The sequence below is a fragment of the Helicoverpa armigera genome, chromosome 10, assembly GCF_030705265.1.
Source record: "Helicoverpa armigera isolate CAAS_96S chromosome 10, ASM3070526v1, whole genome shotgun sequence".
NCBI classification, from domain to species: Eukaryota; Metazoa; Arthropoda; class Insecta; order Lepidoptera; family Noctuidae; genus Helicoverpa; species Helicoverpa armigera.
The window spans coordinates 2,516,856-2,534,714 of NC_087129.1; the positions used below are offsets into that span (position 1 = coordinate 2,516,856).

The 17,859-nt window shown below is 35.7% G+C and overlaps 1 protein-coding gene across 13 annotated transcripts in view; it reads right to left on the bottom strand.

The window, feature by feature from the left end:
- Positions 1-17,859, bottom strand: part of LOC110374410 (teneurin-m) — a 410,181-nt gene that overhangs the window by 45,540 nt on the left and 346,782 nt on the right. For all 13 annotated transcript variants that reach the window (XM_049840849.2, XM_049840850.2, XM_021332103.3 and 10 more), the window contains one exon: positions 8,040-8,078. In XM_049840849.2, the coding sequence (XP_049696806.2) occupies positions 8,040-8,078 (39 nt within the window). The remainder of the gene's footprint in view (positions 1-8,039; positions 8,079-17,859) is intronic.

Genomic DNA, 17,859 nt, shown 5'->3' on the forward strand with positions numbered 1-17,859 from the left:
AAAAATATTGGGCATCAATATTTCGAAAAAGCTTATTTACGAAAGAAGAGATTATATCGTAAAATATACAAGTTTATTAAAACATTCTTATTTACACAACCATGTCTTGTTGTGCCGAATCCTAAAAAAATATCAATAATCGAAAAAACGGTCAGACATTAAACATGGAGCCGGATATAAGCAGATCGAGCGATGCCCATCCCTTGGAGAATAACAGATACTCGCAAATTATAAGTGGGCGTACGGAAAACGACTCCTTGGGCGATCATAATAATATCTTGAAGCGAAAAATGGCGCGAATGCGGCGAACAGGGGGTTATTCGCCGGCCGCGGCGTAAGCCATAGGCGGCCATTCGATTTGAACCTCATCAACTGCACATCACTTTGTAAATTTTCGATTTCAGCTCAGATGTGTGAGATACAGTTGTGTTTTGACAAGTCATCGTTGAGAATATGTTGCTCCCTAATAGAATACAAAGAGGTTGTGTGCCTTACACACAGAAGAGGAAACTCCATTACTAAGAGGGTTTAATGATCCAACAAACAACTAAACATGTTTTGTACAAAATTTATTATTTACTGCTGAAAATATGCAATTAATCTATGTAAAATAGGAGAAAACTATTAAATTATGTTCCTTTTGCAAAAAGTACAAGCATTTATAATTTCACGTATTCTAGTCAAGAAGTTACATTTATACATATACATATTTCGCGCTTTATACCTAATAATTTATACATCGTATGGTATTATCGAAAGGGTTTGACTTTGCATGGGATACCACACGTGGCCTTAAATATTTCAGTGGATTTCGATGGGCCCACGAAATACCGCACCTAGTATGTAGGTACCTGCTATGTATTCTTGCATATATGACGTATAAAATACGTGAATAAAGGAACTGGGGTAGTCTTCTAAATGCAAATTGAGTACAGTAATTCAGTCGCGATAAATCTGCGTGTTTCGTTTATATTTTATCGCCGTACAATCGCGATTCCGTATTACTTTAGCCGTGTCATTGTCTTTATATGGCGCGATGTAGTAGCTGTTAAGTCGCAAAACACAGCGTGGCTCCTAACCTTTCGATGTATGCGCGATTGTGTCTGCACTTTTGCACTTTTATTGTTGTGTACTGGTTGTTTCTTGTGGGTTTACTTATGTGTAGGAAGAACTACTTTGCTGGTTGAAAACTGGACTTTCCTTTTTTGGTTTGACCGCCACCTCTGTAGACCAGATTGCATCTTAAATATTTCAGGAAGCTTAATAGGGACGGTTAACTTTGCATTTTTTTAATTTTAAAGATACTTAGGTCCCTCCTTTCACTTGGCCCACAAAAAATCGATTCAATATCTGTAGATCTAAATAGACCAGACTAAAGCTTTAAAATCGACGCTTCTACACTCCAGCTCCCATAGTTTGTTACTTTAATGTTCAAACGAAGCCGTGGATGTATGTTATCCACTGGGATTCGAACTGATTACCAGCCGCCGGGGCAACGGTCTGAGCCAATAGTGATACAGCACAATACTGTTTATAATTTAAGGGGTTCCAATTGTTTCGAACAATAAGGTATTGTTCGACCTCTCAAGTTTTGGGGGAGATTGCCGATGTATAGAGTATCTGACTAGCTAAAATATATTTTTAATGGACTTTGGTTATATCAAAACTTTCAGCTTTTGCGGGCCATATTTACTTAAGAATTTGAGTGTATTTTGAGCTAAGATACATGACTCGTGAGTGGCTAGAACAAAGACAAAGTTTTGGAACACCAGAAGATACATCCCGGGGACAAAGTAAGTTAACAAATAATTAACATAATTTTATTTGAAATACAGATGAATTGTAATAAAATCTTTCTAAAGAAGAAGCAAAATCACGCCTACATTACTGATCTTTGAGCCTCGTCAAACCAATGATGGTCGATCCCGATTAGCATACGAAAGACATAATAATAATCTTAAAATTTAACTAGGTGAGATAACTGAACGAGCCTTATCTTAATTGCACGACTTTTAACAAGTTTTTGGAAAATGTTTTTCTCAAGTTTTTTTTTTTCGTATCAATCAAATATTTCTTGGGGTTTATAACTACCCATTGACTTTTATTGTTAAATGTTGTTTACTGTTAAATGTTAGTTGAATGTTATGGAATAATTAATAAGTGAAACAGCATTGCTTGTATAAAGCATTCATAATATATTAATGTTCATGAATTAAATATAAAGCGAGGAACTTGATATCAATCGCCGATTCAAAGCAACTTACACGCATTAATTCAAAAGAGATATCTTTACAAAACTCTTTTCAAACCAAACGCTGATTTAGCTAAAATTTAATGACAAAAGCACGCGACAATAACAAAGTAATTTTTCATCCGTACATAAAAAAACCGGGTTCAAAACACCGTCACTATGAAGCAAAGACTCAGTAGTCCATTGTCACGTTCAACAAAAGGGGATTCCGTGAAGTATCACAAGTTTAAAACGATAAAAAATAATGCAAATTCACTCCTGCTAGGCTCCGTGATATAAAGGCCGATCGTTACTAAGATAACTGAGTTTTTCCGTTAAATCGCGCCTCTTCAGTACTTAACGACACTGTCCTTCGTTAAATGGAAGTGATTCAGGTACCCGTTTGTGTTTGAGTGCTCTTTTTCATTTGTACTAAGTATTTTTTAGATGCGACGAGTTCGTCTGTTGTTATTGTAAGGGCGAGATGGTTAATGATGGTTTTCGTAGTAATAGGCTAGTTTCCTAAAAAATAATAATTAGTCCGTCTTGTAGATTGTCCAAAATTAAGCGATACGTATTTTTTCTTTTTTAAATTGGATCAGAACTTGTTAAGATATAGCGTGTTAAAGTTGAGTGTGACGTCACAAGTTGCTACAATTTTCAGGACACTGTGACGTAAAAGGCCCCCACTCCTAATTTTTGAAGCGTATTATCTTTGTCATTTTATGTTTAATTAAAAAAAAAAAAATACGTATCCAATATTTTTTGATTATCTAAAAAGCGGACTAAATATTATTTCATTATTTCGACCCTGGAAACTACCCTATTATACAATGATTCACGTGGCAAGTTTTACTTGTTGGTTTCTTTACAAAATATCCTCAGATTAATACTAAGAATTCGTGGCAATTACCCATTTGTACCTATTATCAAATAATCGTGTGGGCAGTTATGTCATCAATAGATCATAAACAGTGTTATTTATAAACCTTTACAATCCATTTAATTTTATGTAAATCAAATCTAAAGACATAAATAACAACTCCATTCAATACGTAGATTGCTTTATTAATTAACCGTCTAACAACCAAACACTGGTTACCAGATAATTTCTTGGAACTACATACAATATGTAAACGTAATACCGGCAGCCTACGCAAAATTGATGTCTATCGTTATATTGAAATCCTAGTGTATAATGCCTAAAGTGCTTCTAATATTAGTATAACAATACAAACTGAACAATAGAGAGTATTTACTTATAATATTGATGCCATTAATCTTAGCCAAACATCGGCCGAGCTCCTACGTAGGGGAGTATTGAGAACAATTTCATACAGTACCTTGAGATACTATGAACTGTAATTTATACAGGGAGATTGAAAGAAGTGATAAGTTTGAAAGATGAACGGTATTATTGTGCTTTTAGACGCATGGTGTTGCTTAATTGTTTGGCTGAAACGCCACTTAGATGCTGTCTTTCTATGGTCCTGTGAAGTATTGTTTTGGGTGATCTATATTAATGCCATAAAGAGCTACGAGTTTGTCATGTTGTAGGGGGATGTATACTAAATCGAATAAGGACTATTTGTACCACTAGAATTTGTAACTAAGTATGTATGTATATGAAAATTTAAGAAAAATAGTCAACTTTGTACTTTTTGTCATATTACATAGAATTTTATGTCTAGAAATCGATTAACAGTAAAACGTTACCGGCACTGAAATTCCCTACCATGACTAATTCAATTAAAAAACCCAATAAAAGTTTTTTGGTACTTTTCATAAGAACAGGGAGCGATTCTCTTAATATCCAGCTTTTATATCACCTGAGTCGAAAGATGTTCAGATAACGGGGGAATCCAATCTAATCATCTTGGAACTTTTGACGAGTAAAACTGGGACATGAAAAAAAATGTCGTAAAATCGACGGCGGATCCGCAACGGGCAACGCCGGGAAATGATTTACTTATGTACGGGAAATGAGAAATTTTACAAAGAAAGATTTATCTATAAGAAATTTTATTTCGACGGATCACCGTGCCTGTTAATCTTTAAGACGTCGTAATTTTCCATGATGTGAATATTTCAATGTAATTTGTGGTAAGTCAGATAAGATTAATCTAGAACTTTAGAAGGACAGAGTTAAAGATTAATCTCCGGTCATGAAACGGGATGAACTATAGAAAATAATTTTGTGTATGAATTACGTATATTTATTTAATTTCTAATCATCATTCTCCTAACAATGGAACCAAAGATCATCACGAGCCTTACATTTCCTCCTCACAACACACATACACACAAACACACACACATACATATACCTACCCATATTAAAGCGTAGACGTATATGAAAAGGTTTCCGCAAGGATCAGGTGGAATCGTTCTAATTATCTGTGTTCGTAATATCGCCGGGAACGCGTACAAATTTCCTGTTTACCCCTACAAATGAAAAGGGTATTTAATTTCTGTATAAATCGTAGCTACGGGTGTCTTGCGAGAATAATTGCTTTAGAAATAAAACTGTTGTTTTTCATAGTTTTTTTGTTTTATTTTTGTCTGTTTTGTGAACTGTTTCTTCTGGTTATTTAGTGTTCTAAAGGTTTTTGTGTGGGAAAGAAGATTTTTTTGTGTTATTTTTTCTAGAAATGTGACTGAACTTTTTGAGTTTTTCGTTGTACAATGTCTAGCAAAAAAGGTATAAGATACTGCAACATAATATTTAATTATATGCAGTATAAAATTTTGAAAGTAAATAACAATGTTATTTTCATAAAAAAGATTTACAATAGCATATCTATAAACTTCACTAACACAACTACTACAATCCAAAACTGCACAAAACGACACAAAAAAATCCAAATTCAAGCACAACCCACAATGACTGGCATCCGACCCCCAGAGAATCTATTTTCGCAGTACATTTTCATACAAACTCGAGTGTCACAGTCACCTATATATGTGTAATGCGATTAGGTAAACAGCTTGAAACGGCTCGCTATGTTGCACTCTGTACGAACTGCCCGATGCACATTTTAACCTCACACATTGCTCCGAATTCAGAACTTGGAAATAAATGGCACATGTTTCGGATGCTATGGTTAATTCTGGGCAGAGATAAATTGTAGGATAATGTAATTGTTTGGGATATTTTATTTCGTCAATAATTATAAAAACATATGTTGTTGATGAGGTAAGTATTAGTCTACCGTAAATAGCAGTTCAGTAGTCAGATTTTAATGTGAATGTTATCATTTTAACACGAAACTCAAAATCACATTTTAAACGTCCCTGGAAATAGGATAGTTATTATTTAAAATAACTTAAAAAAACGCTTAAAAACAAAGCAAACTCTAAAACAAAATTAAAATAATGGTTTGCTACACAAACACACACAAAGCGACACTGTGCCGCTAAATGGAATACACCAACCACACAGCACGGAACTAGGCAAGAATCCTTCCAACTGCGCTCATTACACTATAACCAGCAAATTACGTTCCAAGCGATTGTTTACCCGTTAGATAGCAAGTTAGTGATTTCCAACACAGCGCAGTTTAGCATGTGGAGTTCGACTTCCTAACTTATCCAGGTGTTTGATAATTTACTTGGATAAATTTTAATGAAAACTTACTTTCAGCGGCTGATTTATTGTGTTGAACTAGTTGAAGCGCTTTATGCTGGATTGTGTAGATAACTAGTTAGTTAGACTGTTTGATAAATTAAGTCTTTTCTGAATTGTTTGTTGGTAGTTTTAGCTGGTATTTTATGCATGGAGGTATATAAGTATTCCGACTACTTTTGTCGAGTTTAAGTGCTAAAACGATTGATATTAATTGTTTATATATAACTTATGCCGTACATTAATTGCGGTGAACACCAAAGACATTATAAAACCTTATAGTCTTACAGAAGCGCCGACGGCGGTAATAACTCTCCGAAATAATCGAAATAAGTTAAAGTATGAAATGAAACCCTTAATTATATTGAAGACTGCACAGGAAAGGCCATCTGATCGAATGTTGAAATATTAAAGTAATTGTGTGCATTAAAAGAATGGTTCTGTTTCGAAATCGACAATGACCTATCACGAAAATTAGCTCTTGTACTTATTCTCATCTACAGATTTACACCTGTTTTGTTTTACTTGAGGTAAATTATGAGATCTTTGAAGTCGTCCAGATTTTAGAAAAAGAATAGAAAGAGAAAGACAGAATGGACCTAGAATTATTAAGACAACATCACTTTTTTACACTGAATGAGTGAATTAGTGACTTTTCCAAGAAGGAAAAATAACTGGGACTGTTACACTCTACACTACGTTGCGGTTTAAATATTCATATGATTTCACCAAGATAAGAAACCAACTTTATGCCTACATTACACCAATAAACGCTAGCTCAGATATGCACGAATTACAAGCAAAAATAAAAATAGCAACCTACATAAAGTTCCAACTCGCCATCCTTGAAAATATCAATCATTCTGACATAATTACTCGCACTCAAAGTTTTGGATGCATGTGAAGCAAACAAGAGTGAACTTTAGTACTTTGGAATAAGAGTTGTAATGCATGCGGAATAAAGTTTGTGGAAAGTAGCCGCTACGGCAAAGTTGTGTGGAAATGTTGAAGTTTTTGCTAAAGAAGCCTGCCTAGTTGTAGGGATGAATAAATTAGTACGCGCTGCTGGCTAGACGTGGAGTTTTAAATAAATATTCACTGCAGTATTGTGTATGATAACGTGTGGCCGGTACAAGGATGAATTGTAATTTTGTTAAGAAGAAGTAAATGGCTAGTAATTTTAATGAAGTGACTAATACGAGCATAAAGTGGGTATACAATATAATGGTTCACAATTAACAGGTCAATAGATGTAGCTCCATATCATGGCGACAAACTGAATGGAAAACTGCATGAAAACAAAGCATTTCACGCTCCAACAGTTATTTAAGTATCAACAAAACAATATTTCTCCCCAAATAGCAGGAAACGTGTAAATTTAGTGATTTATGCAATGAATTCCCAGTCTATGTTTGGTAGTGACCCATGCGATTATTTATCTCGTCCCCTACCACCGCACCGGTTCTCGAATGAAAACCGATCGAAAATTATGACATTGACGGATGAGTCGTAATCTTATCGGAACTAACGTGTTTTGTTGACGGTACACGAACGCTTTGTTTGCTGGCTGTAAACGAAAGATTACATATATCTTCTGCTTGAATACAATTAACGTTTGTAAAGGAAAGTTTTATTGAACTGTGGATATGAGTGGATTTATTTATCGGGTTTGTATCAACAATCTTTGGTATTAGTTTCGTTACCAAGTAACTAAAGTCGAAGTTATGTAGGCAACTGTTGGGTCACGCAGTATAAATTCCTTCTTTAACAACCTCAGTTATATTTAAAATACAACACATATAAGCGTTATTTTCGTTGTAAACTCACAAGCGAATCAATCGACCCAAATCCACACATTTCACAGTGTAATCGAAAAGAAAAAACCTACAGTCTATATCGTATTATTTCAATTTCTTGGGAACTTAATCCTCGTCATATTTGCTCGGGTACAGTTCAATGGAACAAATGGTTGTGACAGGTGGGCTACCGTGTTAGAGTGACTGATCTCTTCAATACTGCGTCCGTGGAATGGAAAAAAAATGATAGCTATTACGTCAGTCGGAGGCCTTTTGTGTGCGAATTTTTCCACCATTTTTTTTCACCGTTCTGTTTTGTGTTCCAAATCTTTCATACATTGGACTGTGAATTGTTTCTGTAATGCTCTATGTGGTTTGCTGTACTTACGTTCGTGGTCTGGCCGGTCGAATGTGGACCTCAGCATTCCTAGAACAAAACGAAAAATAATGTTTAATAATTTAGTGTTCATAAATCAGTATTTCGACTTTTCAGATTGAAGCCACGAAGATAAAAATAAACCATTCATCATTCACTCAATTAAAGGACAGGTACGTTAAAGGCATTTTCGATTTCCGACTATCGTACAAACCTGTTTAATAAAAAGAGGCGTTTAAGTACCGACCTCCTATAAAATATTCATTCATCAATATGGCTACTATTATCCATTCATCATTTTACATTCACACAACTATGGTACAGCCGCTGACAAAAGCGCCAGCCAATTAGTTTGTTTAACGTTGTGTGCCGAAAGCGCGCGTTGTCATGGCAACCGGTTTATGGTGGGCACGTGTTAATTGCCCGGCCTCTGTCTGAGCGACTAACATTTTGTACCATTTAGCACCTCCCAGCCACGTTCATAATACATACAATCGACAATACACGATATTAATTCAAAACGTTTTAGACTCGCATTTCTAGATAATTTATCGCCATTTTGTAGTCTGCGAGCTCAGTTTTCTGTTTTATCTTTGTTATGTTCGAATATACTTTTTACGAAGCAATTTATAACAGTTTTTAATGAATCGACGTAGTTATCTACGGTAAAACGATGCATGGCGTCGGATGAAACAATTTAACTTTGACTGTATTTTAAATTTAAATTCGTTCATTACACGTCTATTATTACGATTTAAGTTCGCTATGAGCAGTAATTGCTTTAATTATTTCACGGCTGAATAAATAATGTAGTAATTAGATTGTGCGCGACAGTACCGAGTATTGTTCTCATTGCACATTGGGTCCGTTGTTAAAAGTTTGCGCAAACTTATTACAGGAATGAAACAAAGCTTTTTGTACGGGCTTTTTCAATTTTAATCAATCAATCTATTGATTTAATAGTTATAAATTTAGTTTCTGAGTGAACCTGCTGCATGGATGGTTAGACCTCTATTTTTATTTTAAGAAATTGAATTGATATTAGTCAAACTAAACTGAAAATATGTATTTCTTGTTCTAGGTAAGAAAAGCCAATTATTTGCATTTAGTTATCAATAAAGCTTTAAACAACCCCTGTTATTATTTACCTAAAGCATAATATTTAAATAGTTATTTATACATTCAAGTCTCGATAGAATAAAGGTAGCATTAATTGAAATAAATGTTCAAAGAATAATGCTACTATTCATCCAATTAGAGTGGAAATAAAATTGTACATTTTGTACCTCGTTAGTAGAATCAATGTGTTTTGTGAAGGCTATTATTTTGTATGTCATTGGTGATCACAATCAATGGCTTTAAGTCTTTATGTGACGTTGAAACACGCGTGACATATAAATAAATAACAGTGTTGTACTCCTTTGTTTAATGTTTTTGGATTAAAAAATATATTTTAGAATATATGCCTATGTATGATTATAATAAGTACCTATATAACAGCGTTAGTAATTAATGATGTAGAGGTACATCTTTGATTTCTCATTTATTAACACAGCCCGTTCTCAAATTCTTATGGTTGATATTATTATCGAATGATGACATCCATTGGGTTTAATCATTACGGCCAAAGACAAAATGGGGTTGTATAATGCATATACTATAGGAACATACAATATTTAACTAATATTTCTGATAAAACAGATATGGCTTCACGAAGATGCATTGGCAAACAACAATTTCTAGCACACCGAGATAAATAAAGAAGAGTACATTTTACGCCACCTACAAAAAGCCTGGGAGGCACTTGCGATAGTCGATTTCCACATACGAACGAACGTGTAAAAATAACTTACGCCACAAACAGACGTGGGGTGCGTAGTGTTTATTATTTCATTGTGTATGCCCGATGAACTCGCATCTTTTCGATATTGGGGTGAGTGAAAACTCCTTTCAAAAAACCTCCGCGATATTATGAAAACATTTCGACGCATCGCCACGTCTGCGTCTTGGTGTTGTGAACATGTGGCCGTGTTAGTATGGATATATGGATCCATTTTGACGGTTTTATTACGTAATCCGAAAATATGGGAGATTAATATTTTCGTTTTGAGTGTCCATTTTTGATGGTATGGATCTTTTGTGTTATGCGTTAAGAGCTTTTTTAAAATAAATATTATAATAAATAGTATTTGATTGTTATTATTCATTTTAGTAATAGAACCCTTGCCAGTAAATGCCGTAATTTGCTGATGGACTGTAACGAATCTACCTTCTGGCCTTTGAGGCAAAAGGCAGCGTATAATTTACACAAGCATTTTTATTACACCGTTCTTATATAAAACTCGATAAATGTAATAAGAGCATGGTGCACTCTTTTTTACTTTTATTCCCATTTGGCACGAAATGAAGGCAGTCGAAGTGCATACTTAAAGTGTGCTGTAAAAATACGTAATAAACACTCCCTTGTTTGGGGTGAGAATGTCTGTTTGCTAATAATCATCATCCCTTTGTTTTCTTTGCTTATAAAAAGTTACTCCATCTTCGTGTGGTGTACATTAGGATGAAATAGATGCAACACATGCATTGTCTGCTCGCTTTGTATCGAGCGCGGTCTAAACGACCAATTCACGATTACGACCGCCAAGCGCCATAAAGCACAAATAAATCAAACAGTTTATTGAATAGTAACATCAAAACAATCCGTTGCAAGTTAACCCTCAAACGCGAGCGTGACCGCGCGCGGACCGATCACGACATCAATAAATAACTATTGCGACAAAAACTGACGACAAAGCGCGCGTCGTGAGTCACCGGTCGTGATTCGTCGCACGTGTCCACACAGATCGGAAGCCGATCCGTACGATAAGATCACGACTCTCTAAAAATAGGACTTTCAGTATACGTCGCTTAGTTAATTGGTCATTTTTACTTTTTAATTATAACGACTCGTGACGTTTTAGCGAACGAGGGTTGAATTTCGATTCTTTTAATGAAGCATTTGAGTAATTAATTCACACAGAGAATTATTAGCATTTCATTTCTTTTACGATTAGGAAATTACGGTCTTTTTTTCATTAAACATTTTGGCTCGTTGGGTAAACAGTCGTTAATGAAAATTTATTTTGTTATGTAGCATGAGCTTAATTAACAAACTATGCGTATTCATTATTCTTCAATCGACTACCTATTATAAATGTAATGACGTGGCATCATAAATTTTGCAAGCGCATAAATAATGACATAAATCACAAGCGGTCAATGAAACTGTAAAATATATATCATTATAATTGTCTGTTGCGTATTGATAAAATGTCAAAGTTCATTTGCCGGGCTATTCCTGGACGGTGCTGATTGGCTATAAGAAGGCCGAGTAAGTGTTATTGGCACTAGGAAATGCAGGATATATTGACAATTTACTTTCTAGAACAGTGATAAGAGAATGCAGTCACATTCGCTGGTTATGTATATGTACGTAGATGTAACATTGTATTCATCGAATTCCTCTCCATTGGTGTCGATACAAAGTGATTCCAAAAGACCTAATCGTATAAGGCGATAAGTTTCGCAACTGACACAAGACTCGTAAACAATCATCAGTAAGTAGCACTTAAGTTATGACCTACGTGCAAAATCACTTTCATGATCTTAACGATACGCCCAAATTCGTGGCATACAGTTAATAAAATACAGCAGAATTGTTGCGAAAACAAATTATACTTGCAATGACTGTAATATGGGAGTCGTCTCAATTATCAAGTTGGGTTTACAACCGTCTCTATAAGGTAGTATCGTTCCTATCTCCTTTATTGCGATGCCATAAAGTATATGTGGTGGCCGACCACACCCAACTTGGGCGACTTTCGGAACAGCGCGGCACAAATGTGGACTTGCCAACTTTTTACTTATAATATTGTGTACAAACTTCTGTTGGGTGCCTTAATTCAAATTCATGGCCTATAAATTGATGTGGATATAATATGTCCATACATTGTGTAATAATTTCTACATGTATGTATGTAGCTATTGAGTGAGTGCACGGAAATGGTTCGCTCGTCACAAAGCTGAATATCTATATATATAAGCTAACGTCTAGTTAGATCAACAAGTAGATATATGTCTCGACGTCACTCACTCTATGATTTATGACTGGTGCGGGCTAACTGACAAGACCACATCACTTTTTTGCCATATGAAGTTTCCTTACGAGAGTGAGAGGTTCAGTAGGTCTTAGCCGAAAGGATATTACTTTACTAGATACGGATCTCGCCGCGACACTTGAGCGCTTTTATGGTTGTAATAACAGATATCGCGTTGATTCGATTTGATACGGACTGCTTCGGTACTATCGATTGCTTGATTGCCGAGACCATTTAGTAAGAAATGGCTCGTGAAAATCGTAAAACGCTGCTTTTTATAACACTATTACGATAAGAAAATTGATAAATACAATTTCTTCGTTAATATCAACGACAGTACAAAAACTAGCAGTGCTAAAACGATTTAGTGAACAACGACCTCTGAAACTGGTACTAAACTTTTTTTTATCTCACCAAATAGGGATGCTGCACCCGACAGTGAGCGCTGTAAATTAATTTCCAAGTTCTACCACAATTGTATCGCGTTACAAGCGCAGAATGCAACTCTCGGGCCCATATATGGCGACTTGGGGCCGGCTGCCATACCGGGCTGGACATAAATGGCCGGCCGTTACCAAACGCGGTGGCTCGGGACAGCCCGCAGCGAACGGGTTAAGTGACACACGCTCGATTTTGAAATACGTATAAGAAAGCTTCGTGTTAAATGATAATTAAAAGTAAGGGTCTGTTTGACCGCACACCTTGTTACGTAGGGTTGGTAATGAGAATTTTATTGATGTTAATTTATTCGTTGAGCGGCGATTATCGATTTTGAAGTACGTACTTTATTATGTCGTATATATTGTAGTCGGATAACGATGTTAACATTTTTGTACAGATTGGATGATTTAAAATTACGCCATTTTTAAAGTATACATTTGCATACTTCGTAGTGATTTATCTCTGTAGTCGATTTTTGCATGAAGCACGGACCCCTTAAAATGTTGAACCAAGTTATCCTAATAAAACAGAAGGTAGGTAGGTGAAATAATCCATTAGCGATATTCCAGATTTTTTCTTTTTTCATTAGAATTCATAAGAGACTTAGTTAACAAAGGACGGAGTTAGATTGGAAAAATTTATAACTTGCAAGATTTGCGCAACTCAAGTGGCGCGGTATTTGCATTTTAATTGTAGCCGGGAGCGGGGCGCTAGAGAGAGCGGGGAGCGAGAAGCGGTAGCGGAGCGAGTAAAGAGTATGTAGTCTAAAAACAGGAGGTTTACATAAAGATTTGTAATAGAACGTTTTGGAAAAGTATTGTATTTTGATAATTAAACTGAATAACCCCAGAAAAAGTTTGAGTTGTAAGAAAAAGGAATTAATTTAGTTTTGGAAAGCTATAAAATATGACTGCTCTGATTGAGAACAAAGTTTACTTCTTAAGATTTTCCGGAGAACTGGTTTGAGGAGTCCAGAATAACGAACTTATCGCTATCACAGAGAACTTGGGTTCATAAAACAGCAAGTAATCTTCGACTATTCATTATAATACTTTTGAATTCATGCATATTTTCACCACTATCGGGAATTTGATGGCTTTGCTTTTATTAAAACCGCGTTTTGCTTCCACCGAGTTAGCTCTTTAAATATATTTCTCATCTTTGTTTTTGTGAAGAACAATGCTAGCTCGCTTTATTATCTACTGAATGGGTAAGATATAAGATTTAATGAATAATACACCAACCAATGAGCTGGAAACCAAAACTAGTTCTAAATGAAATAATTTCTAAGATTCATTTTTTTTTGTGAATGTATTTACTTATTTATAGTGATAGATAGAGTAAATATTCACAGTTTTAAAAAAGCGATACGCGTTTGACAAATGGGATGACATTCGATTTATAAACCGCCAAACTAACATACGAGCCTAAAAACCAAAATGGCCATATATCACTAAGTTATTTGCAACTTTGTACTGGTTTAACGTTAACGCTGAACTAAAACGGTTGGTGTTTACAAAAGTGTACATTACTTTGCTTATGTACGTAGAAGTACATAAGAACGAAGTCAGCCACCAACCGCTAAGTGTGAGCCGAGTTGGCTAGTCATTTATCTCTGTCGGCGTCGCGATGTGGCCTCGGCTTTACATTAGGCTTGTTGATAGCCGTCGGGGTTAAGTGAAACGTCTACCTAGGAGGGTGTGAATTCGTGAAAAACATGTACGTTTCGCCTCTCAAGCTCACATGTAGCGAAGTTTTTATATGACATGCGATATCGATGTCACCTGCATTCATTTGTACGGCACGACAATATCGACTGATCGATCGGTTATTTTTGTTTTAACAGTGAATTGCTTTTAGTTGAAAGTGTTGCCATGCAGTGCCAAAATCAATCTGACTAGCTTTGAGACTGTATTCCAGTTTGCTATTTATTATGAACGGGACTACTACCAAATAAGTATACTATATACCACTTATAAATTGCGTGGTATTTTCTCGTTATTCATTCCAAGTCCTGCTCGTAATAACCCACCATTTCTTGGCTTCATAAACGACTAAAATAGAAATCTAATAAAGAAATCTTTTCCTAAAACTTTTCATATAAAAGTGGAGAAGGATTTTTATTACAACGGAAACGGTAGTTAATTTTAATGTTGCCAGTAATTAACAAATCTTAAGACCCTTGAATATGGGTAGGAGAGGGCTCCACGGCTTAATCGCGCCGGCCTTGTACGTGGCGTTAGTCATGAGCTATAGCGATTTTGTAGCTCGCTTTAGAATTTTTTGCAGCTACGCATTGTTCTTAGACTTGATTTCTTTGTTTGTAAATTAATACATACTGAGTGTTGGGTATGGTGGTTTTTAGTAAGGATATGGGGCTCTTTGCGATGGAACACATTGTTTATATTTTGATTATTATCCAACTCTTTTCTGTTCTAGAAGACTTGAAATAATTTATATTCATAATTAATCAAGCAAATGTTTGAATTTCTTCACATTATCGCTACCTCTCACAATTGTACCACAACCTTACAACTCAAAAGAGGTTTTTCTTGGATTTTTCGTAGCAAACGAGAGGAGGTAAGGAAAATTAGATATTTTTACCTTCGGCTTAATGAGGAGTTATCAACGTACTCGAGCAGGGTCGAGCACTCGTTCAATATCCAGCAATTACCTTTTATGGCCCACTAGTGCCTAGTAATTGATATTAAAAAGTTTAGGCGCATAGACAAAATCCTTGCTATTTTGTGAAAATTTTAATTCCCCGCCCGTAAAATTATGCAAGTTGCTCCATAGATTTTAAGTGCTAATTCGCTTTTTAAACGCAGCAATATCCTAATATTATTTCATCACAGATTTTTTGTTCAATCCAAGTTTGGAAATACTTGCATTATTCAGGTCAGTCCAGCTATTATCGGAATGATGGCGCATAAACTCATTTTACATTTACATCATTTACATTTTACATCCACGGAAATGAAATTCGCGCATATTTATATGGCATTTTAACCAATCACCTGCGTGTTTTAAATTTCAATACTGATCGGCGCCACAATATGGATATTTGTATTCAGCCAATCAACCAATCAACTCGTTATTCACACGTTTATTATATCCTTCATTTTGCAGCCTCAGCACGTTGGGCCCTCTGAATATTTGAAAACATCACAAACTATGATAAAAGATTGACGGATAAGAAGATTCTCATTAAACTCAAAGAATATAGGCGTGAAGGTATTTAAACCGAATGAAAAGATTTTGCAAAGGTGAAGTTATTTAATCTAGCGGAATATCCCCTTATTCACAATATTAGAATATGACTGCACACCGATGAGGGGGAGTTTCGACGTAATCAGCGTCTGATCACGTGTTCCTTTTGAAATCGGCTTATCCTCTACCCACCAAGACCATAAAACGACTAATATACAGTCTTATTCCCTATGGAATAGAGTTGACTTTCTAATAGGAAATTTGCAATACCCGTGAAATGTTCACCCTGACCGCCCGGACGAAATTCGTCTTCAGCGTTACCTTTGAACAAGTAATTATGGCGGAATTCCTGAATTAATACTGAGATAAGCCGCTTCCGTATTCCTTCCATTTTAAATAGCATAAAAATGAGGCCACAAACCATTATCGACGCGTATTTCTTTGTAATTTACGAGTTTCGCTAATCAACGGGAGGAGCAAATTGCGTTTATAATCTCATTTCATCATCTTTCAAAGCAGTGGGGTGCAGATCAGTTTTGTAGGTGCATAAAGTTTGGGTGAATGTTGGAAATCAAATTCTATTCTGAATCGACAGGAGTGAACAACTATGTGTTGTTAAAAATTCACAAGTTTCGCCCCACACCGCTGCGGCGTACGTTTGACATGGAAATGTGCAAGCCTACTCGTTGCGATTTCCCGCGGAATTTATTCAAACGCCGAACGCCTCCCCTCCCCGACCGCGCCCTAGACCGCACGCATCTGTCTTCGCATTGATATGCACATTCGATTGTCGACAGTCGCGTGCAACGGACGTGTGTAACACACATCACTATGAATGCGTTCAATTCTTTTTAGGTGAAATTAATTTTGGTTGCACGTGGAACCAAAACTTTTCTACTAGTGCACGGGATTGTCCACTCTATCAGACAGTAACGTGACAGGTACTCTGTTAATATAAACTACCTTTCATTAAATTAAACGAGTATAAGGAACCGGGACATTATCAGTATTGATTCGAAATTCACTTCAAAGGCCCCCATTCTGATTGATACCAGTATAAACCAATATAACGGTATAATTTTATAACTAAATCGATTTATCTAAAACTGAGATATTAACATGTCAATTCAAGATGTGTATCAGGCGATGACTTGCGGTACCACATGGAGGGAAGAAGTTAAATTAGGGGACGTGGAAAGATAAATGGCGAAAGCTGTCAATATCTACTTTTCATTAATGGTTCAAAAGTGTGTTTGCGTGGAATAAACGATGGCATTTCTTGTAAAGTCACTGTCTAATGTAAAAGTGAAAAGTTTGAGCGTTTTCTTTTAGTAAAATTTCCTTCAGAATGTTCACCTTATTAAGTAGCAACTGTTAAGTATTTTCCTTAACAATTCGTAAAGCCTCGACCTTTTGTGGTCAAGGCGCTTTGAGTTGTGCCAAGTCACTCGCTACAGCTTGGCTGGTAGTACAAAATGTGCACAAGTCCACTTGCTCTTGTATTTACTGAAGTACCGCAATAATTATAATAATTTCCTTTATTAATGGATTTTTAAATCGGCCCATATTTTTTCAATTACGACCGGGTAATGTTATAGAGCTGAGTAATGACGCTTTCAGCGTGTCGTTAAAATAATACGTCTTTACTAGTAAGTAAATATATAAATAAGGCGCTGTGAATCACGAAAGCGAGCATGTTTGGTAAGCGTTTCGGTGGCTGTGCACGGTTGCACACTGTGTCTTCAGCGTGTAAAATACATACTTGTTTAAACATATGTGATTTGAACGCGATTTCGTGTGTTCATTGATGGAAAACATTAAGTTTGGTAAGGCATACACCATGCATGAATACGATTCGTGTTTTGGTCTGGTAATGAACTCATGTTTATTTTTTATGACCATTATTTATTTGACATAAGATAATGGCTATAAAAGTTGTATACATACGAAAAAACACACATTATTTTGTTCATACGGATCTTTAAACTATAATAATTTACACTTATACCAAACTGTATATAGCTATTGTAAATAACATTAACAAC